Source organism: Pavona decussata, unplaced genomic scaffold (assembly GCF_977016875.1).
Source record: "Pavona decussata unplaced genomic scaffold, jaPavDecu1.1 SCAFFOLD_38, whole genome shotgun sequence".
Taxonomy (NCBI): Eukaryota; Metazoa; Cnidaria; class Anthozoa; order Scleractinia; family Agariciidae; genus Pavona; species Pavona decussata.
In genome coordinates, this window is record NW_028145460.1 from 2,413,382 (window position 1) to 2,437,617 (window position 24,236).

General features: G+C 41.8%; 2 protein-coding genes across 5 annotated transcripts in view; one reads left to right on the plus strand and one right to left on the minus strand.

Moving 5' to 3' along the window:
- The first annotated feature begins 49 nt into the window (after positions 1–49).
- LOC146483581 (protein DOP1A-like) lies at positions 50–22,425 on the plus strand. Its single transcript, XM_085105761.1, has 18 exons — positions 50–630; positions 2,028–2,380; positions 3,570–3,756; positions 4,616–5,467; positions 6,080–7,187; positions 7,841–8,076; positions 9,000–9,152; positions 10,078–10,193; positions 10,726–10,776; positions 11,433–11,839; positions 12,409–12,729; positions 13,610–14,489; positions 14,978–15,416; positions 15,914–16,105; positions 17,035–17,340; positions 17,765–18,129; positions 19,422–19,692; positions 20,418–22,425. Exons 1-18 carry the CDS (start codon positions 493–495, stop codon positions 21,204–21,206), a joined length of 7,164 nt encoding a protein of 2,387 aa, XP_084961887.1. The 5' UTR covers positions 50–492; the 3' UTR covers positions 21,207–22,425.
- Positions 22,098–24,236, minus strand: part of LOC146483582 (gamma-aminobutyric acid type B receptor subunit 1-like) — a 33,579-nt gene continuing 31,440 nt past the window's right edge. For all 4 annotated transcript variants that reach the window (XM_085105769.1, XM_085105770.1, XM_085105767.1 and 1 more), the window contains one exon: positions 22,098–24,151. In XM_085105769.1, the coding sequence (XP_084961895.1) occupies positions 24,017–24,151 (135 nt within the window). In that variant the 3' untranslated portion in view covers positions 22,098–24,016. The remainder of the gene's footprint in view (positions 24,152–24,236) is intronic.

Below are 24,236 nucleotides of genomic sequence, written 5' to 3' on the forward strand. Positions count from 1 at the left end.
TACAAAAACAAAAACATACTGCTTGGTAACCTTTCCTGCATATTTCTGAACAACATGGCGGAGGCAGGGAGATACAAAACGCGGAACAAAACAATTCAGGGAAACCCGATTCTTGGCACCCACAAATGACAGGTTTCTATTGAAAGCATTTAACGCTATGTCCTGCTGAATAGCCATTTTATCAGAAGAACGATCGAGGCAGAGCTAGAATCACACACCATGACGTCACCTGACTCATAAAGCAAATTTTGTGGATATTTTATGCGCCCGGCCGTCACTATGTGTGTATGTCTCATACGCAATGTTCCGAAGGATTATTATTTCCTAGTGTTCTGTTGATCTGTTTGAACTGAATGGTCGTGTGGATTAGAAAACTCCATTTGGTAGGCCGTTTTGGAATTTGATCACTAGTTAAACGCTTGTGGGAGGAGGGCGTCTCAGTTTTGCTGCGATCATTATTTTCAATTTGGTATTTAAATCGCTGATCAAACTATGAATGCAGAGGAACTGGAACTGTTATCAGACTCGAAGTATCGTCAGTTTATCAACGCCGTGGAAAAAGCATTAAAGAGCTTTGAGTATTCCAGTGAATGGGCCGACCTGATATCTGCTCTCGGTAAACTAAACAAGGTTGGTTTATACAGCTGTACTTTACGTCAAGCTAAAATTATCTTTCATACAGTCGACCTCAGTAAATACGGGCATGCAGTATATTACTTTACTTTGGGATATATTTGTACATGTTCAGTTGTCAGTTGCTGACAACTGTGACAATCAAAATTTCAACAAAAGCATCAATTATTTTATATAAGCTTATATAATTATTGATAATCCATGGCTAATTTTTGTTCTGTTTTCATCCTATTCTAAATTTAAATTTCTCTGGTATAAATAGAGACATGTACGTGCAAGCCTTACAGTATATGGTGTTTACTCAATGTTCTGTAATTGGTTTTTAATAGTTTAAGAAAAAATCCTTGCAGGTGAATTACAGTACATATCAAAAGTGAATGAGAAATGGTTCAACAGCTTTCAGCATTTGTTGCTTAAGATATACTGAATGTTATCCAGACTACATTGTAGTTTGTATCACAAGAAATTGTTTGAGATTTTTTTTCTTTTGTCATTTGACATGTTGATTGTTATTGAACAGAGCAGAACTTAGCTCAACAACATTCAACCTGTTGTTGTGCTTACAATCAGCACCATGTGTCGCTGGCTTAAAGCATAGAAGTAAGTTTGATCAATGGACTTAAAATAAAAATATATTACAGGGTTGCTGTTCAGGAAACACCTCATTTGCATTTACTTTCAACACACTTATTTACATATGTAACTACTAATGAGGTCTCAGACGAAACAAGATTTAGTGTTGTAGTCACGTGTAAACTAGTGCAAATGAGATGTTTTCTTGGCTTTGAGGCTTTGACAGGCAAAATTACACAGATTTTTTACATTAATTTTATTTTTCTTCTATTTTATTTTATTTATTTATGTTTTTGTGGGAAGGGGTTGGCTAAATTGAACATCTTGCATTTGGGTAAACCTAAGCTGTACTTGGGTGTTCAATCATTTGCATCATGACTGGCGACACTATCGCTGAAAAGTTCAGTTGAGATTCTTTTCAAAATTTTGTGCTGTCATAGAGTACTAACACTGAAATCGGGCAGGGATAGGAAATATATTATTTAAGTCATTTGTTTCCTTAATTTCACTTGTAAACACATTGTAATTCACTTCCGAGTGACAAGATGTCGATTAATTAATAAACCACTATTACTGTTACTATTACATGTACTATTACTTTCTTGTTCAACAAGATTCACTTTTATCATGAAAAAAGTTTCAGTTTGCACAAGTTTATCCTGTCAACTTTTTTATAGTAACATTTAACATAACCTGATTGTTTTCTTATATTCATATAATGTGCTATTGCTAATAAGATAAGCCTATAGCCAAGGATGTTTTATTTGCTTCTCAGTCGTGTTATTTCCTTACAATAATAAAAATACACCTCTGTCCTCTAGGTCTTACAAAATCACACCAAATTCAAAGTACTTCCAAGGAAGCTGACCATTGGCAAACGACTGGCACAATGCATGCACCCAACGTTACCAAGTGGCGTTCATCTCAAGGCACTAGAAACCTATGAACTCATCTTCACGCGTATTGGCCACAAAGGCCTTGCACAGGATTTGTTCATCTACAGTGCTGGGCTCTTTCCTTTACTTGGAAATGCTGCCATGTCAACGAGGCCCTTGTTGATGACTATGTATGAGAACTATTTCCTTCCACTTGGTAAAGCGCTGCTTCCTGGTTTGTCAGGACTGCTCTTGGGACTTTTACCGGGAATAGAGGAAGGATCGGAATATACCAACAGGTTTGTTGAAAAGTTGAGAGTTACCAGAGACTGTAGTTCCTTTAACTTACAACCACAGCTGTGCTCTGTTTTCTGACAGGGGTGAGAGCCTGGAACTTACCTTCAAGGGAGTCAGTGAAAATCATAATCTTGTACAGAATAAAAAACGAAATTACCCTCCTCCCTAAACTCATTGATGAATTCACACGCAAACCAAAATGGACCATTTTCCTATCATTGACCTGGGGAAGGATGGTCTTAATTTTTAATTTCAATTGTCCAAGATTGCAGGTCCCTCATTACATGTACCTTCAAAGTAGCAACCTCTGAAATGTCCCACCTAATTAAAGAGGCTAAAGGCATACATATTCAATGGGTGTTGTAAGTTACCTCCTGTGATGAGAATGGTATTCAGTTGAGTATCAAAAGTAATTCATGTTTTAATTTCATTTTGCTTTACTGCACTTTGTGATTGGTTGACAAACTCACACCACTTTCTCAACCAATAGGCAAATCCTTCCTGACGTCATTGTTTACATTTTTCCTCATTAGCATACGACTTAACTCATAGAAGCCCTGGCCGTATATATGAACTACGTGTAAATGCAAAAGTTGAAAGAGCTGATTAAGTTGAGCAATTTGTGCAATTTTCAGCTCTTTGCAAACAATATTGATGGAAATCTCAGCCATCAAAAACTGCGAAATTGCTGGGTGGCAAAAAAGTTAATGAGCCATACATAAACCTTATTCCAAAATGGCTGCCATTTTAATATTCTTTTGTTTGCATTCAAATTAGCCCTTCTTGCCTCGTTCAAGATAAAATATTCTTTTGATTTTTGAGCTTAAGAGCGAGGTAAAAAGGGCTAATTTGAATGCCAACAATAGAGTATTAAAATGGTAGCCATTTTGGAATAAGGTGTATTCTCTGTAAAATTTCGATTTCGAATTTCAGTGCCTACTACTGCAAAGATATTTTTGCGCTCTTTATGATTATGCAGAAAAAGCAGATTTTAGCAAGGGAACTTGGAATCCAAAAAGAAAATTGGGGGTACCCATTCCCTGCATTTTTCAGGGATATATTATGCACTGTAATTGAGCTTCAATTTGGACGAAAAATCCCATACATTGTTCTATATTAAATTACCTTTTCGAAGAGTTTAAGTGGCTCTATCAAACGCAACTTTTTATTATGAATTTTTTTCCCATATAGGACTATTTCACTACTGGGTTCTTTCAGTGAGAACACAGACAAGAATATTTTCTACACTACCCTGTGGGGATGCATTTACTCATCATCCAGCAGCCGTCTCCCAGCCATCACCTTCATACTAACAAGACTGAGCAAAAAAGGAGTTGGAAAGCAAGAGTATCTCCTAGGAAATGATATTCCTCTCTTGGTAAGTGTCGATAATCTGTTTTGTCTCACCCTTGATCCTTGGCCATCTGTGTGCCACATGTTCAATATCCTTTGTGGACTGCCTTGTAAAAGAGATGTTATTTAAAATAATGCTATGTAAGTCAAGAAAGCAAAAGGATTCTTTTCACATCATTTCTTTTTGTTTTCCACATAATGAAATCCTAAACTACTAGAAAAACTCATGTTTGTATTTCACTGAACTTCTCTGAAAGCTGGGAACAGTGTTCCTTGCCATTTGAATAGACCTGCTCTATTTATTTAGACTTAATTGGCCAGTTCAAAATCAATAAAAAAAATTAAAAAAAATTCGTTTACTGGATTTCACAGCCTCACTGTGCCTACTGATCAGAAAATTGTTGGTGGCCTGTGGGTAACCTGTCAGCTGTTGGTGGAGTGTTGGTTAAGTGGTGGCTGACACTGTTGAGGGGAGTTAGCTACTGTATGCTGGCTACTCAGACTACAATTCCTGCAAAGATCATTTGAAAACTGAGTGACTGGCCTGTCCCATAACCTAGGGAGGACATTGGCACACTGCTGAGAATTTTGCAATCAGCATCTCCACTGGTCTCTTGAAGATCTTACTATGATCCTTAAGGATGTATTGCTATAGGATTCTGCATAGGATTCGTCAGAAAGTCTGTAAGATTTTACGGGATACTGTAAAATCTTGTAAGGATCTTAGAGGATTATTGCCATGTAGAATCCTGGGAATAATACTTTAAGATCCCGTAGGGTTTTACATGATCCTACGACATTTTCATTGTGAAGAATTTAAGCAGGGTAAGCCATTACGCTAGATCAATGACTCATCTTTACTCTCTGTAAACTTCTCGCCACAGGTTCAAGCTCTTAGTGTGGCTCTTGGAGACAGCAGTGTTCTTGTCCAGCGGAGTATGCTTGATTTCCTCCTGGCCTTTCTCCCAGTGGACACGCGTTATCTTTCACCAAAAGAAAAGGTGACGCTAGTCGCAGCTGCTTTAGAAGTCCTATTGCGAAGAGATATGTCCTTGAACAGACGTCTGTATACGTGGCTACTGGGAACAAATTCAACAAAGAACGATTCCTTATCCAGGACTGACAGTGTTTGCAGCAGCGACGCAGACCACGAGGGCCCGCCGGAGAGCTTCTTTAGCTTGCACTCGAGGCTACTTGTGATCGAGGCTGTGAGGAAAGTGTTTCATAGTCAGAGTAGATTTGAGAAAGGAGACGCCAATGGATCTAAGAAAGCGCAGCGACTGGAAGTCCTCAAACCGTTTCGATTGTTGATCAGTCTTCTGGACAAGCCTGAAATTGGCGGATCGATTCTGGAAGACGTTTTACTGGACGTTTTTAGGGCTTTGTACAATCAGTGTAAGCTTCTAAAGGAAAACGGAGCAGCTTTTGAGGAAAGTGACCGAAGAGATTCAATCGAGAGCACTCACCAAGAAAGTGCTTTTATTGACTCAGCAAAAACAAAACTAATAGATGAACTGATCAAAACTGCAAATTTGCTTTTCAATGCGTTTGAACCTTATTTCATGTGGGAATACATAGCAAAGCTGCTCAGTGACTGTGATCAACCATCATTGGCTGATGGAATTAATGGCGTCAACAGAGATCGCTGTGATAAGAATGCGTTCTACAGTAAACTTGCCACAAACTGCGCAGAAGTGTTTCGCTTGACGGATTTTATTCTCGATGTTGTTACCCTGGTAAGTTGTTTGTTTGTTTGTTTGTTTGTTTGTTTGTTTGTTTGTTTGTTTGTTTGTTTGTTTGTTTGTTTGTTTGTTTGTTTGTTTGTTTGATAATGAAAGGTGGCGAACTGAGTAAAGCTGGTTGGTGAAATGGCAAAGAGGTAGAGCTTGGGACAGAGAAACATCCGAGTACCGACTGGAATCGAACCCATGCCACTCCATACACCGTTTCGATGAGAGGTTGCCAGCTTTCTTATTCCTCGTGCAGGACGCTTTTGATATTGCTTATCCTACAATTAGATGCAAAATTGATGAGACGCTACTGCTAAAATCCCATCCCTCAATGGCAAATATATTATTGGCCCAAGTCACACTGCAAGGCAAAATTACCCCCTCCCCCAATCTACTTGTCACCCTATCTAGTGCACGCGGTCCGGGTAACAAGGCAACATTGTGCCAAATGCCATGGAAATCGTCGAAATTATCGATCTTTAAATCTGGGTTACGTGTGGCTAACTGTAGAACGCTACTTGCCTATACTACCGTCGCGACCAGAATTTTCACTTTACAATTTCTAGTGAGGAATCTACATTTTGTGTTTGATGTCTCTCCTTTTTTACCCTAATTTAGGAAGCTGATGTAGAGATTCAAACAGAACATTGGCCGGAGCTTTTGCGTAGAATAACAATAGAAATGACAAAGCGCTGCGGGACAATGACACTGGAAGACGTCAAAGAAGGGATTTGTCTGTGTTCGAAGCTTCTCTCTAAAGTGATGCCTTCGATGAAGACCGCCGATAAAGATAGCTCTGGCGGCTCAGGTAAGGATCAGAGAAAAGATTTGGAGGGATCCTCGGAACATGAGTTGAAGGAGTGGAGTGTAATTGAGTTGAGAAGTGAGACAGGTGATGACAGGATAGGTGACAAGTCCTTGGAAAGTTCTCAAGAGGTGTTCGAGGAAGGAACGGTTCAAGGTAAAGTCAGCAAAGAGGAAGAAGACGCGAAAGATGAAAACGTTTTTGAGCTAATGCAGAAGGAGCAGGAAGGTGAGGCAGAAGACCGCGATGACGAAGCTGAGTCTGAAGATAAATATGAGGACACACAGGAGGAGCTAGACGAATGGAGTGACTTCCAGGAGGCCGAACAAGCGAATGAAAATTTAAGAACTAGTGGATTTGAATCTGAATCTTCCCATGACTTGGCCGCCGTGGACGGTGAAACGAGAATGAATGAAAACGGCGAAGGACAGAAAGGGAAAACGGTTGGCAAAGGAGCTCCAGTTGAAACACACCCCCAACAACCTTTCCAATCTTCTCTCATTCAAGCCTGTGTGAATTACTTCCAGGATTTCTTCGCCAAGTTTGTTGTGGAACGGGTGCTAAAACACCTCGATTCGCTGTGCACTGGCAGAGCGAATGCTCGCGAAATAGCAAGCAAAGAATGTTACACGGCACTACGAGCAAGTGGGATTATTAGCGATGGCATGTGGAAAGAGATGGATCAAGGAGACAGAGCTGCAAGTGAGAAACTTGCCGACAACACTTGTGAGACACCAAGTCTGAAGGCGAGAAGGAATGTCGTTGGACCGACCATTCTCGTGTCTTCCTTCAAATCGAAGCAGTCTTCCAGGAATTGCGCGGAGGCGTTTGTGGCGGCGTGTAAACTGTTATTGGAATTGTCCTGCTTTCCAGTTTGCGCTGGCAAAGATTCCGAACAAGAGAAAGTTGACGTAAACGGAGGTATGCGAATTGAAGGTTTTGTTTAAAAGTTTCTCTCAGATTGATACGCGACGCCATCGCACAGATAGGCGTGAGTAAAAATGACTTGGGAGACTTCCTATCTCGACTACTTTTCCCAAAAAATTAAGTAAAAGCTGAGTTGTAAAGAAACTGGAAATTTCTCTACTTTTGCTTCCTTTTTGTAATTATTTTTTGCGATTAGTCGGGCACTGTATTTTCCACTAGTACACTTGTTATTCATTAGCGTTCGTTACAAGCTGTTTGATGAGTTGATTCGTATATCACAACCCCCAATACTTTTGAAGATACATTGTATGAGCAGCGTGTCCGAATTAAACCAAACACTATTTCCTAGTTACACGAAGGGCAATTTAAAGATCCTCAAAATATAGTTGAAATGGCAAAAAATTGCCTCTCAGCAATCGTCCTAGATTAGTGGAGTGGGCACGCAAAAACATAACAAAAGATTTCCCTCTCGCACTTTTGTGATATTGATCATCATTTGGGAATTAACCAACTTACTCTCATAAAGTTTCAGCGTTTAAATTAAAGCTGTGAAAGTAGAATTTTAATGTGGTTCTATTTATTTTTAAATCTTCAACAAAAGTTCCTTATGTCTATTTTTTTTTTTTTTTTTGTCCTTCTCTTTTAAGTTTCTAAGTTGTCAACACTCCCGGGGTGGCTGCAGTCGTTAATCCTGTGCTGTTTTGAGGTCAGTGAGTTTGACATTCAGAGCTCAGCCGTGGGTACGCTACTGGACCTAATCAACTTGACGCTGTCAGTCACCGCTGGCCACTCTCACGGACCCAGGCCCTCCGCGCCCGTCGTGGTCATTCCTATGATTTCCCAGCAGTCTTTAGGGGTGATCGAAAAGTCTGATTTATACGAGGTACAGTTTTGCAGAGATAAAGAAATTGCTACAGTTTTATACATGCATGTTACAAGTCTGATTTATACGAATTACAGTTTTGCAAAAAAGATAACAAATTATACATACATGTGCGCGAGTAGCTCGTTCAAATTAACAAACATGTTCATCTGCTTGACTGTTCGTGGATTTACTTACAGTTAACCTTTTAATCCCCAATTTCATCGTGCTTATTCTCATCACCGCTCTACCCATCCTTGTTATGGTACTAGTTGAGAGAATTTGTTTCAAGATCAGGACAGGAGCGTTAATAAATATACAACTATATTAATAAGTGCTTTGATGATACTAGCGGTGCACTTAGCTACCCAGGCTAGTTTACAGTCACTACACCAAAATAATGGAAAACAAATAATATGATCCAAATTAAACTTAACCGATTAAAGATCCCAACTGACAGGAGGCAGATCAACTGGCTGTTTACAAGTGTGGCTGAGGAATTGAACTCGGAGCTACTGAGAAACAACTCCAGCTTGCGGTCAGAGCGGGACTTGAACCCGGGACCACCGGATTTCAAGTCCGCCGCCCTACCCACAAAGCCTTTTCCGACGAGAGTGACTGCGGAGAAAGACAAAGGTCTTGGAACAAGGCAAAACTTATGCGAAAAAAACAAAATCTAGGCATAAAATATTTGCCACAGTAGGGTAAACAGGAGACTCCGGTATAGAGTGTATTCACGGCTACCATTTTGGAGGAGCGAAACAATAGAATGCTTTTCCTTTGGGAAATAATTTTTTATGCAAATACCTTTTATCGTTTGGCTCCTCCAACATGGCCGCCGTGAACACACTCTATAGAAGGTAACTGGGATTATTATCGACACTCTACTGGTGAAGAGCTCTACCCGAAATATGAAGCCTTAAATATTTGCTCTTGAATAACAGGTCATCGCGGAGAGTCTGTGGGATCACATCCAAGAAGACACGACCCAGTTTCATCAGAGAATAGTTGAACTGTTTCTTCAGCTTCACAACTTGACCCCATCTCCTTCGCTCTGTACCAATGTTATTGGCAACTCGCTTGTAGATATCAGCAAGGTAAACTATGAATCGTGTCCATCGTTCTCGTGATGAATAATAGACGGCCTGCCTTTGCGTCCTTAATAATTGTGGTGTGGCCGGCAAGCGATAAGTCTGGGAGCCGTCGCTCAGATTTACTGACGGCACTACCATTTCATGCATTAAGGGGCTCTTTCCTACATTTTTGATATGGTGAAATGTTTCATGTACGTCCCTGTTGATAGTCTTAAGTTGTCTAACAAGTGGTACTTGCTAGTGTTGAATTCTAATCTTAACAGTTCCTGTTGTTGTTATTGTTGTTTCAACCTTCCATTATATGCTAGATGTAACGCTTCTGTACTTACTTGTGAATATCTTGTTAAGGGAGGCAGTGTTACCTATTTTCAGCAACAACAACAACAACAACCTTTATTTTCCTCATGTGGAATAGCTAAAAAAATATATTTGTATCGATGAAAACTTTTAAAAAATGGTTCAGTAACACTACTAGTGCAGGGAAACTAGTATTAATTATCTTTGGCTGCGGATTGCTAGGATAGAAATGGATAAGAACTTTAAAAAATTGGCCAATATTTTTCTGAAGTTCTTCCTGTATATTTTGAAGAAATCTCTTCTCTTTGGAGAAGTCTCCTAATATTTTCGTCCTGGTGCTCTAAAAACAATTTCGTTTAAGACAAAACATTTTTTTAAACAAAGTAAAATCTCTGTGGCAGTACCCCTTTTAAGACTTATCTTTTTCAGCAAGCGTTTAGTTGGCTTTATTTAATAGTTTTACCTTATTTAATTCTTTTGTTCAGCGCCATCAAAAAGGGTTATTGGGGTTATTATTATTATTATTATTATTATTATTATTATTATTATTATTATTATTATTATTATTATTATTATTATTATTATTATTATTATTATTATTATTTTAATCCTTGGTTTCATATCTTTGTAGGAGATTTCTTTACAAGGTCACTGGAAGTTTGCTGTGTTCTGGCATGTCGCCAGAAATGTCGTCATTCAAGATTCTGGAAGGTCATCGAGACTAGGAGAATTTCGCACCCTTGACAGGTTAGAGAGGGAGAGAATGGATCTAGACAAGGATGAGGCCGCGTTGCAGGGCAAAAACCCACTCTGTTCACAGCCCAGCCCCTCTCCCTCTCCAAACCAAAACCTATAGAGTATAAGAAGCCTTAGCTCTTGGCATCTCAGTGTACAAAAAAAACCAGGGACCTTTAGGAGGAGTACGAGATCGAGTACAACTGCGGCTTTCAAATTCAAACCAGTCACGTTCCCAGAACTCTCGCTCTTTTCTGTTGTTAACCAGCAGTTAAGGAAAATCTTGAAACATGATTTGTGACTAGTAGTCACCTGAAGCACGCGAACTACTGTACATTTGAAATGGCGCACTCGTTCTCCATCTCGTACTCGTACTGAAATATGAAGGTTCCCAATTTAGTTGTGTTGGCTGAGGCGTAAGTCAAGCTATATTTACGTTTTAAAAGACCCCGCACTTACTTCCGTTGTTAGCTACTTTTCTATCAAAAGGCAACACCGCAATATTGAATGATTGATGTTTTTCTGTGATTGAATTTTTTTCCAGGGCCCTGTTCATTATGCTTGACAGTCTACAAAATGAAGAACCAGAAATAAGGTTAGTTTATCAAATCTGAGTTATGATCAAGCTTCATGAAAATTAGGCTAACTGTCCTTTCGTTCAATTTAATCAACTTAGGCTAAGGGGATCACCCCATTGCATACGCCGCCCGGCTTCGCAATAGTGACCTCGCCAGTTCTTGTGCGTTCGAGGTAGCAAGAACACACTTCTAATACAGATTGGAGTCGATATTGTATGGAACAATGTTGATTCGATCAGTGAATAAATGGATCTTGGGACGCGTATCTCACATCCCCCGTAGATTTTGTAGGGGCAGATGACATCATCACCAACTTGGCATCGAGCGAACGCACTCCCTAATCTTTGATTATTGCTAGCATAAGGGCGCTGTTACACTAGACAATTTTTCTTGCAACTTGTCTCGCAATTTTGTTGCGCCGTTGCGGCACAAGTTGCATGGATCGTTGCCTGGTGTAACATGCCCTGAAATGAACATGCATCGCAACGTTTTTGTTGCAGTCACCGTTGCACGAAGTAGAACCGACTTCTACTTCTCGCAACGATTGCGGCAACAAAAAAATTGCGAGACAAGTTGCAAGAAAAATTGCCTGGTGTCACAGCGCCTTAACTGTATTTCGCTTTACTGTGTTTGTTCACCGACTGTAATCTCTGTTTTCTTGTTCTCTGCCCAGGGTTCTCACACAGCATTGGCTCGCTCATGCTCTGCAGCACGAGGACCTGGGACGAATCATCGATCCACTCCTTCTCTTGCTACTTCATCCAATCACAGCGCGAGTTTCAATTCACTATCTGTACGCGTTATTTGACTCCAAGCTGTCCCCTAAACTGTCCAGTGGTCAAGGAGCCGAGACGAAATCGTCCAACGATATAAAAAATTCTGCCCAGAGAGAAAACGGAGCTGGAACGACTGTAAAACAGCACAACAAGGCAGTGAAGCGTTGGTCGGCAAATGCTCGGGAATCGGATGACAGTAAAACCACCAGTCCGAGCGGACCGAGTGAAGCCGAACATTCAACGGATACTGACGGAGATGGAGCCGAGGCTGACGACGAAAATGAAGAAAACGAACCGAAGAAAGGTAACAAATATTTGATTTGTTAAATCGTTTCGCGGACAATAACTTTGTTTTTAAACCATAGGTATGACCTTTCCCTTCTGTGCTTATATGCGACTTCCCGTGCCAATTGTATTTCCAAGTGAGCTGTCCGCACTGCAGGAAAATGGGTTTTCTTTTTCACAAGAGTTCCACTAGAAAGAAACATGTTGTCAGCAATGGGCCATTTGCACTAACTGGTCACATGGTACAAAATCCGCCATATTGGATGGCAAAAAAGCGTGGCATCCTCTACTGGGACATCGAGAACAAAGGAAAGTCAAGCTTGACAGGTTGCATTTCCTTTGTGTTCGAATCTACTACATTCTTTTGCCATCCAGTATGGTGTATTTTGTACCATGTGACCAGTTAGTGCAAAAGGCCCATTCTATCTGACGACCGTCACAATACTCTACGATCAGTTTCCGGTGAAAAAAAATTCAGTGCTTGGTTTCTCAACTGTGAACTCTATGAACTCGAATATAATACAAGACGTAGTGTAACTGTCTGTAGAGGCGTGCCACTATCTGGATCATTTTACTTTTCATTTACAGGAAAGGAAAAAGGCACTCCGCCAAGCAAAGCCCCTCAGTCCCCTCCCCCACGGAGATCACTTGTCCACCCTCTGGACCAACACAAACTGCTTTACATATTACATTATGACTCTCAGCTGACACTGTACGCCTTCAGCACTCTACAGACCATCCTATCCCGTGCCCCGCATCAGTTCGTGTGCGCCTCGTCTGCGACTAGCATCAGTTCATCCAACACGCCACACCAAGAGAAGATTAAGGAGCTACTGATCAGGCACCGACGGTCCCTACTAGGGAAGGGTTTTTATGGCGCGTTATATGACAGCCCGGTTTCACCCACAGGTGCGTACCGAGGTGTAGCGTAAAATATCAGTAAATTGTTTTTGCTCTTCTTCTTTTCTTGGAAGAGGCGTTAAAATTGGAGGTGTGTATTGAGGGAATATTATGTCTTGGATAGCTTTAGGTTCTGTTTGGATGGTACTTTGCGTCCTAACAAATTCGAGATGAATAAAATTAAATAGGTTGCGTTACGTAAAGGACGACTAACATAAGATGTCTCTGAACAACATAGCGATCGCTGACGAAACTACAGGATCTCTCAAAACGCCGTTCAGCTGTTGAGACAAATTAGAGCAATTTAAATCATTCTCCTGCAGAGGAGCTTACAATAGGGTCACAATAGCATCACCTTTTGATCTTAGATTTGGGAAAAGGAGGTTTTTTGTGGAAAAGGGTAGCGTGTTGTCTAAATCCCAAACCAAAGCAGCATATCTTTGGCACATTTCGGGAAAGTGGTTAAGAAGTAATAAAGGCTTGTAAAATAACCTTGGTTATATCTCTCGTATCATCCGGTGGCTAGAGTTAAAATATGCTTAGCCTGCAAATCGGGCGTTAGTTTTTTGCAGGGGAGCGGTGGCAAGCGCGAACCACGCGTGACTCGTGCTCCGCGCTCGTCTCGCTCGCGCTTGCCTCCGCTCACCTGAACAACGCCTAAAACAAACGCCTGTTGTACAGGCTAAGATATGCTTGGACGATGAATCACAAGCTTCTGTAAAAACAAAAAGAATTGATGAAAAGAAGCTAACTCGGAGGGAAACACGGAAAGTCGCACTGGAGAAATAAATTTTACCGGATGTTTTTGTGTACGACCCGTAATTTTTTTCACAAAGAGGGTTCTATGACTGTCTGATTTGAAATTTGCTGACTTCAGTGTTCGTTTCAGCTTCCGGCCCCGCTCACAGCGCACGACTGTTTGGTGGCCCCTTGATCTACCTTAAGCCCAGCACCAGTAAGTACCTGGAGGTGCTAATCTCCGTGTCTCTGTACTTCATTAGAAGCGAGTACTCCAGCCAACTGCACGTACAGCCTGAAGACATTGATGGCAACGTGCAAGTGCAGATGGCGAGCACGGAGCTCCTACTGGGCGTCATGTGGCAGTTGGTTGAAGTTGTCAAAGAGAGCGGTGCTGGATTTGGAACGTACATAAGCGACATGTTCGCGCGTTGTAAAGTCCAGAAGGCCTTGCTTCATTGTCTTCTGTCAACATTGTACGAGAGAACTGGTGTAAGGAGCTCCAATTCTGTTACGTCTCCCACACCAGCATTCAACTCATGCCACATTCATGTCGGGTCAGAAATCAGCCCACCTCAAGCTGGAGCGTTTCAAGTGAAACTCCTTAAGCTTGTACAAGCGGTTCTTATTCTCGAATCCACCATTCGCGCCGCTGTGGCTATCTCCCAAGAGAACCCCGCGGGACACGGGACACCGCCCCCGAGCAAACCCGAAAGCCCAGCGAAGGTTTCCGACGAAACCAAAGTGATGCAGTCGTCCCATCGGTACATCCCCGGGAAGCCTTTAGCGGAGCAGGGCATGCTTTTGTCAGCGGTTCTTCACGGGCTCAGGCACGATGATCATGATATGCATTATGAATGGCTGCAGTTCATGATCACGTGCTTGTCACACATGGGTTCGGGGCTGCGCACGTGGGTCGTGCCTGTTGCCGAGCAACTGTGTCGGACTCTCGAGCGTATGACGACGGTTTACTCCAAGGACGGGGACACGAAAAGCACGAGAAAAGACGCCGGTGGTGAGACGGGGAAAAGGTACGATTGATTTCTGAACTATCTAAAGTTTTCAGTAGGGTGTGATGGCCCTTCGCGTTGGTCAAATGTCACTAAAGTTTCGGCATTTCTCGAAACGTTTACGCTTGCAAGTGACAGTTATTCGCAAGTGGGAGTTTTCAGCCATCAGGTTCCCAATTCAGCTAAAACTTGACGTCCTCTGCTATCATATAACACCTTGAGCTAAATGTGACGTTTTTGGCTTACAATTATTCAGATTTCTCAGCAATTAGTTACCACACTCACTTAAAATGTGCACTTTTTTCAGATATCAGTCGAACTTTATGCTGTTGAACAAAACTAACAAGTAAAGTAACAAATCTGTCACATTTAAGAATTTTATCCACTAAATAAAAAATAGATATATTTAAAATAACTGGTAGTAAAGGTTGGACTCTCCTTCTTAGAGAAAAGGATGACTGTTGTTAGTTTAGTATAAATAAACCCTTTTACCAAACTTTCCTTTACAGACGTTCCGAGGTAGACAGTTCCAGTGTACCGCCAGACTATGTGGTCACCCTGCTGGAAGGCCTTCAATCAATCTGTCACTACTGTCTCCGTGACAACACTGTTCCCACGTCCCCAGTCCTCTCGCTGAAACCTCGGGTCACCCGATCCAACTCCAGTCCTTCCGTCAATACAGATGGCGTCCAGTCAAGTGCGAGTTCTGTTCAAATCTTCACCAATCTGCTTCACGCGTTTTCAGTGCAATCCGCGCCGGCCTGTGATTTGCCAAACGTTGAGGTACCAAAGCACATCTTGGAAGCGCGAGAAGGTTTGCTGAGTGTTTTGCCCAAGATACTGGCCGCTCTTTTCACGGTGTGGAGCACGTGGAGCCCGCAGAGAGCTGATTCAACCGGTCAGCGTCTACCGTCTGAGTGGCCACTTAACTTAATGGGCTCTCCTAAGGTAGGTGTTTTTCGGGCCCTATTGATTTTGCGTTTTTGATTACTTTGTCTTAGAACTGTGGCATCGTTGACACACTAAAACTTGTTCACCTCCTCACAGATGAAAGGTTTGAGTTCACAAGCAATAGACTACGTTTTCAGGAACTGTAACGATTTACAGGTTTAGCAAAAGCAACATGAGCTAAAAGAGGAAGCTATCACCTGCTCAGTAGACTGTATACGAGTGAATTTCAACTTCCGGTGCAGCCCTGTGGTCTTCCCATTATGAACACGACGACATCTCTGTGGTGCTCGTTTGTTTTATTGAATGTTTTGTTTCTTTATACGTTTCTTTGTCGTTTGCTCTTTCTTTCTTTCTTGCTTTCTTTCTTTTTTTCTTTGTTTCTTTGTATGTTTCCGTGTGCTAAGAAAACCCAAGATTTCCGAATTTTGTTCTCGAGTTCGTCCCAAGATGCTAAAAATTTATTTGGAATACGTTATGCTAACTTTCCTTTGCAGGCGGTGCGTCAACAGATTCTTCAGCTACTCACCCCAGTCACTATGAATCACACCATTGTGTTCCTAGCCTCGCTTGCAGACGTCTGGTACCAGCGGCGGAGACGAGAGGGGTCTGGGTCCAAGGCGACCAGAGGTGTCCCGGTGGCTTCTGAGGAGCAGATCATTGTTGTGGATATTGTTTACGCTATCAAGGTAGAACGTGCTTCCGCTTTCGCGTGGTGTCCTTATAATTTATATTGGTCTTTAATACCCCGTTCAATCTGGATATATCTGAAAACGGTTCCTTTTGCCTCGAAAGCGCATCAAACGTTTTCTGTCCACACCATCGTCTTTGCTCTCCACACTAAAACGCTTCCTCGCCCCGGCGCGGGGAACACTGATGTAGCGCTCATTACCGTTGTGACGTCTGCGTTTTCAGAACGCTTCGTTTTCGCCAACACTAAAAACACCGAGCCAGCGTTTTCCACTCTGAAGAGCGTTTTCGAAAAGATGCGTTTTCAGTGCTCCAAAATTCTATTGTAGTGAGGACAGAGCCAGAAAAGACTTCCCCGCGAGGAATTCCCATTCGTGTGCATTAGAGGATTGGCTAAGAGAGATTGTGAAATACAGCGCTTCGATGAGAACCAATTCAAACCGGATTTTATGAAAAAAAATTATATAAGACCGGTAGTCCGGTGGTTGGTTCATCACATGGTTACCTCAAACATTTTGTTGGGTTTCCCAAACAGTTTGCTTATTTATATCGATGCACCTGGGTGGAAGGGTAAAATATAGCGTGAAATGTCTTGCCTATTGAAGCAGTACTAGTGTTGTGACAATAAACCTTATCCCAAAATGGCGTCCATTTTAATTTTTTTTTTTTTTTTTTTTTTTGCATTCAAATTAGCCCTTTCTTGCCTTGTTCAAGGTGAAATATTTTTTTGATTTTGGAGCTTAAGAACGAGGTAAGAAGGGCATATTTGAATACCAACAAAACAATATAAAAGTGGCCATTTTGGAGTAAGATCTGTGGACTCAATTCGCCAATTTTTTCTCCTCAAGTTCGACGCACTTCAGCTCAGCAATCTGCGCTTCCTTATTGGGAATTGCAAATTTGATATAACTTTACTGTTTGTTTTCAGGCGCTGTCCGTGGAAGACATGATTGACAATGTAAAACAGATCCTACGCCAAGTCGTCACCAGTAAAGACAGGACCACCCCCACCCAGTCTGGCCTGGAGGTCAATATCTTGCAGTTCCTGTTTGAGTATCTACAGAGAGCCCCTGAGAGTCAGCTGATTCTTGTGCGTTCTTCCCTGTTATCTCTCATGAAGGAAGGATTGCAGCTTAACTTCCCTCCGGCTCTGTTTCTTTTGCTGGTGATCCTCCGGTCTTACGTGCAAAATATTCCTTTACAAGAGGACAAGAAGATCCGCAAGGAGCTACAGGTGAATATGAAATTTAATATTGCTTTGGGGAGAAGGGGGCATGTATTTTCGGATTGGCAGGGTAGGGGAGGGGGCATTAATTGTCCAGAGTACTGAAAATAACTTTAAAATTATACGTTGTCTACACTTTGTAATGGAAGTTGTTTCATGAATTTCTTAATAAGATCCAAACTTTGTTGCGCTTCGCCATTACAAACCAAGATTTTGGCAGTTCATTCGTAGCATACGATCTCGACAATAACACGAGAAAGTAGGGGACAGTGAACAGTCTGGAACACTACGCGTGGATACAGTGTACTGACCAACATTGCCATTACCTTTGACGGATATACTGCTAACGAAAGCAAAACTTTATTTGTGTTGAAAAAAAGAATTGGTGAATTTTTCCCGAAAATTATCATACCAAATCTTTCTAATTTATCAGGACATAACTCAGCGTTTAGTGGAGGCTTGCAACACCGTGGCGGGATCATCTCTAGAAAACGCCGCATGGTTCAGACGGACCCTGGCTGTCATCCCACAACCGGAAGTCACTTCTGACCAATCAAGTAACGTGGAATCTGAAGTATCGGAGGTCTCTGAAGCTGAGCCTGCAGTGACGCCTCCTACTGTGACCAGCAGTAACCCTAGTAGCAATACGAGCAGTTATAGTACCCAGGCTCTGTGCGTGTTGGCCGAGGTGCTCGCCCCAGTCTTAGACATGGTGTTTGGGAGTGATGAAAAGGAAAGGATGACGAGTTTTTTGACGACTGTGATGTACAACGTCACGCCTTTTCTTAAGAACCACAGGTACGTTCTCCAAATGTTTCATTTTCGACGAGTTTACATGTACTTTCGTCTGCTCTGGTCGAACTTTAAAAGGACAGTATCACGCTATTTTTAGTAACACATTGAAAATCGAAAAGACGCTATTCGATTGATAGCAGCCACGATATAATGTCCAAAATTCCATTTAAAGACTATCAGAATGCAAAGAAACTAACCACGGATATTTTGGCCGGCAGATGACCAAAATAAAAATTGGGTTCAAATTTCAATTTTCGCTGTCGTAACGCACTAAAAATCGGTTGTACTATATTTTGCTTCAACCTTTCGTCTCAGTAGAATCACTATTAATATTTCTTTAAATTAGCTATTTAGAAATTAATTAGCACAGTGTTCAAAGTTTAAATTCAGTGAATTTTTGCCCAAAATCATGTCATCCCATGATACTGCCCCTTTAAGTCTTTATGGGCCAAGTGAGTCAGCTCCCAGAACTTTACCCGGTTTATACGTGATTAATTGGTCTGATTTGGCAAAGCAAATGTGTCAACGGACGAAAATCGGCCCGATTTACAAAATTTTGGCAGTGGTACTGATTTTTTTGAATCAGGCCGAATTTCAAGTCACGCTGCGCTGCACCAACAGAAAAAGAAATCGGCCGTCAAATAGTAACGTGTAAATTGGCCCATGCGATTGAACCTACTAATCGAGCCTATAAATTGGAACGTGTAAATTCGTCTTTATCTGAAGTGTTTACAATTTCCACCTGGACGGGACGCCAGCCCACCGCAGCGTCAACTGCAACAGATAGTCTGAAATGTCAGCTGTCTCCTCCTCCTCCTAACCCACAGGGGGCGCGGGCTAGGGGGAGGAGACGGCTGACATTTCAGACTATTACAACAGACTGCTCTCGAGTGTCCATACTTTTCAGAAAAAATACGTTATCGATGGCATCGAGTAGTTCCTATCGATACCAAGTCAGTCTTACTGCTCAGCAGCTTTCATTTGGCTGAGGTAACATTTAGTTTCCTCAAGAAACTAAGTGTTACAGTATAATATATAAACAGTACCACGGCTTGAAGTTCTGTTCCACAGATTACATGGGATAGGACACATTTTGGACGACTTACTCCCATGGCATTTTTGAAGTCTCGTTTCGGTTATAACACAGCAGTTACGTAACTTCCTTGAAACGCAAAGTTGACTGAAATCCTTTTGGTGTCAAATGAACAGTTTACAGGAATTTAGGAAAGCACACATAGAATCGCGTTCCCAGTCCTCTTTCACGATTTTCCTTTGTTTTGTTCTCTTTTTTTTAGTCCACACAATGTGCCAAGCTTCCGCGCCTGCTGCAGCCTTCTCGCTTCCTTGAGTGGGTACCAGTACACTCGCCGCGCGTGGAAGAAGGACGTGATGGAGCTGTTACTGGACCCGAATTTCTTTCAGATGGATATCACGTGCATCGGCAGCTGGCGAATGATTATCGATAATTTGATGACGCAAGACAACACGTCATTCAAAGAGCTCATGGCACGCGTGGCTGGGCTGAGTCAAAGTGCTTCAATAAACATCTTTGCTAACAGGGAACAGGTAATTTCCTCTTTTCATTTGTTTGTTTGTTGATTCAGACGCTTTCTTTAAAACTTTCGCATGACTTTATCAAATCCTTTTTTTTTTCTTTTCAACTGTTACAATTTTATTGTAAATTGTTACAAAATGTTTGCAATTTTTGAAATATGGAGAATAAAGCTTTAAAATCCAAATCAATGAGAACACGAACCAGTTTTTTGGAGACGGAATTTTTTCGATTGACCTGTTCTTGTGAAGGCGAGACATGTCCCTGGTAACCGATATGAAAAGTGACGACGTGATAACACTTGCGGTTAAATCACACATTATACTGTGTTTGAATGTGGTGCATAAAATTAAATAAGTGTGAAGATGGTGATAATAATTAATGCTATAATGTGACGAAAAGAACCTAAAAGGAATGTAACAAAAGGCAGTACACGGGAAAATCGTTCATTCCCCTTGACAAGTCATCTTGTGAGAATGATGTATTATTCAGTAAGTGACACAGGCATAGTCGGAAAAAAATCCGAGTGCTCCTATCAGAAGTCGGACCTAAGACCTTCCGATTACTAGTTCGGATGCTCTACCACTGAGCTACAGGAGACTCGTGGGAGCTAAGGCCATTAAGTTAGGTTAATGGGACAAACATCCTGCATACTACTAGGATTGGAATGTCATGTGTGGCATACCTGCAATGGTATAAACGTGATGGAGAATGAAGTCATTTTATGTTTATCTCGTAGGAAATGGAGCAGCGCGCTCAGCATCTCAAGAAGCTGTCATTCACAATCTTCTGTAGCGAAGTCGATCAGTACCAGTACTGCCTGCCAGAAATACAAGAGCGTCTTGCCGAGAGCCTGAGACTACCCCAGTCGCCAGTCGTCCACGAGCAAATCTTCCTGTTCTTTCGTGTGCTGATACTGCGCGTGTCCGCGCAGCACCTGACGCCGCTGTGGCCGACGATCTTTTCTGAAGTAGTGCACGTGCTGCTGCAAATGGAGAGCGATCTGAGCTCCGACGGTAAGTCACACAAACAGAAAATGGTCATATCGGAGCTTCTGCTCGGCTCAAACGGTTACGTGAACTACAGTCAGGAAAAATGGTTAGGTTTGTACCTGGCGGTGTGTAAACTCCTTGATCTGTCCCAAGCCTTGCCGAGCGATTATCTGTCGCAGTTCCAATTGTATCGCTGGGCGTTTGAAGGGGAAGCTTACAACATGACCGCAGGCGAAGAGAAAGTACCAGTTTTTAAGCCACACATAGCTCGCTTGGAGAAGCTGCTTCGAAAGAAGAGAAGAGATCAGAGCGAGGTCGAGGAACTACAACGTCTGCCGGGCCATCCGCTCTTGACTATGTACCAGATAAAGACCTTGGACCAACTGCTGCCTTTTTTCCAGGCCTTGTCGAGAAACGCTTTTGCGAACTGCGCCGAGTCTCAGGACAAGAGAATTCGGTCTAAGAGCGCGCAGGGCCGGAGTTTGTTGGAGAGAGTCGTGGAGAGAGATTTCCTTGAACCTCTTGTCGTTGATTGAGTTTTTGAATGACTATCATTGTATCAAAAGAGTTCTTCTTTATAGGCCTCATTATGAAAGCGAGGCTAAGTGCAAAAATGTGTTTTTATTCATATGCAAACGAAACTTATTTTCATATGAAAAGCTTTGCACTCGGCCGCGCTTTCATAATGAGGTTCACAGCAACTCGGTAATGACCCAATGCAGTGTGAAACACTTTTAAAAACCAAATGCAATCGCATTTGAATTTGAAGGAAGCAACATTCGTTTTGTAAAATATTGAGAAACTTAGGAGTTTAGAATACTTGGAAAATTTAGTGCTAGATCTGAAGAAGATATATAGAATGTTAGTATTAAGTTTAATATAAAAGCCAGTTAAGATTGCAAGGAGACATCCTTGTCTCGTTTCATTGACTTAAATTTCCTTGCATTTAGGGGACATTTAAAATGTAATTTGTAGGAATACCAAGTTGAGGATATTGTTTCAGATGTATATCCTATTTCAGAAAAATCATTTATATGAGAAACATGAGTTTTTGCGGTATTCATGCAAACACATCTTCAGTCTGTGTAGAAAATGTTTGCGCAAAGGAAAGCTCTGTCAGAGGAACACACGAGATTTATTCTTGCGAGCTCTCTTCCCACGCGCTAGCTTTTCAAGCGTGTGGCCCGCCAACATCGTGCCCTGTATTTGGGCCCTATATAAATTTGCAAGCGCCTTCTAACTAGTAAACATCCAGGAATAGATCACAACATGCAAGGCAGCGCATCATGTTAAGCTCATTCCGGTTTAGTGCTGTCCCGGAACTCCCTCTTTCTCCGCTGCAACCCTAAGAAGGAATTCTGGAACGGGACTAATTCGGAATGTGCTGATAAACTTTTTCTAAACAACACGATAGTGCACAACTGAAAAAGTGTTTTTACTTTTTAATTTAAACATATAACAAACAAGATTAGATGAAAAGGCTTTTATGTGGATGGTCACCACTTAATGGTTTCTTTCCGGAGCGACTTGAGGTTCAACCAACTTATTGGATGGACATCGTCTTGAGGCTGAGTTTACAAAATAGTTCCTCACAAGGAATCGAAATAGTATGAAAGGGCAATCTTATTTAATAGGCAGAACGTTAATTTTATTTTAAATGCCTTAAGTAAGGTAGGATATTTTGTACACGAAGGTAACTCTTCAAATAGTGATTTTATTTAAGAATAAAAAAACAAAGTGACTGATAAGTATGATGGGTTGCCCGCTGGTTTAGTCTGCTGATTTTGTGTTCAATCATTTGGCGTTTTTGATCGCGATCTCTGTGACTTTCTTCAAACGTCTGTACCGCTTTAAGGGTGAGCTGACCACCGCATCTGAATGACAATAAAGGAATGAAAATCTTTTTTCCTCCTCAGCTAGATATGCACAGCTTTTCGTTTTTTCATTTGCAGGGGGGCAAACACGTTTTGTAAATTATGCAATCCTGCCCACGCTAAAACCGCCTGTCGCGTGGAAACGTGACTCGTGGATGGGTGATGTACGCGTGGTAGGCGATTTTCTCGCGCGCTTCATTCTTCTCATTCGAATACCCTTGAGCGGAAGTGGGAAATGTTCATAGTCGAGATAATACGCAGTATCTGATTCACCATTTACTTTGCTCAAAAGCTGTCAAATATATTATAGATACTTATATTTATAAGTGAGTTGAAGTAAGCACGTATACCACACGAGTCTCTTTCCTTTACGTAAAATTCCAGCTTTTTCATTCACAACAACTTGACAGCCTTGTGCAAATTTTTCGGTGATCGTAGGACCTCTATACAGTTAAGTAGACATTCAAATATCTCAGTTCCTGATTCATCTCAAACATTTATTCCCGAAGACTTTCGTTGTCGTTTTTGTCGTTGCTGTTTTTGTTTATCAGATTCAGCCCACTCCGTGTCTGACTCTCGACCAATTCACCTCGATTGTCTCCTCATTTCTATCATTTTGGAATTTCCGAAGCTGTTCTTTAAGTGTGAGGCCACCACTACTTGGTTTCGTAAGCTGTTTACTCCTTTATCCTCGGAATTCTCCGGAACTCGAAGTCTGATATATAGGAAGTGCTCTCGCAGTCCATCTTGATCTTGCTTGCCTATCACTGAATTAACCCGGAAATCATCGAAACTCTGTGTAAGAGATGGCGCTTGTTTTATCCAGCTTACTCTGGTTTGCTTCTGCCACCGAATTCACTCGGGTAGCTTCCACGGTATAATCGGAAGCCCTGTGAGCGAAGGGCTCCTCTCGCCGACTTCCTTCGGAAAACGTCGGGATTCCATGTCTGAGAAGAGATACCCCGTTAATTCAGTTTACTCTGGCTTGCTTCTGTCGCCGAATTCAGTCAGTAATCTTCGGAACTCTACGTCTGAGAGTAGGTGCTAGCTTAATTCAATTTATTTTTGATTGGCTCCGTCTTCGGGACTCTTTATCATTAAGAGAACGTGCTAGCTTAATCCAGCTTAATTTGACTTGGTTCTGTCGCTGAAACCACTCGGTAATCTTCGGAAGTCTACGTCTGAGGGTGTGGCTTAATTCATCTTATTTTCGCTTGGTTCTGTCTTCTGAAGTATTTGTCAGTAAGAGTACGAACTAGCATAGTCCAGCTTAATTTGACTTGGTTCTGTCGAAAATTAACCCGGGGCTCGTTTAATCAAGCTAACTTTGGCTTGATTCAATCGTTCTGTTAACGAATTCACTCAGGAATCTTCGGAACTCCATGTCCGAGAGACGCGGCTCGTTTAATCGAGCTTACTTTGGCTTGATACAGTCGTTCTGTCAGCGAATTCACTTGGGAATCTTCGGACCGCTAGGTGTGAGATTGGCTGCTCTTGTAAGTTTCTATTCTCATGTCAGAATTCCCGTACGTTGATGCCCCTGCGGTTTCGAATTCACTTGCTTCCGTGTTGCAGTTCACTCGGTTGTTTTTCCTAAGATGCAGAATCTGAAAGTTATAACAAAGTAGGCTGGTAAGAAGTCATGAAATGATTCTTTTCTCTCCTTGATGCGCGTTAAGTTCATACCAGCAT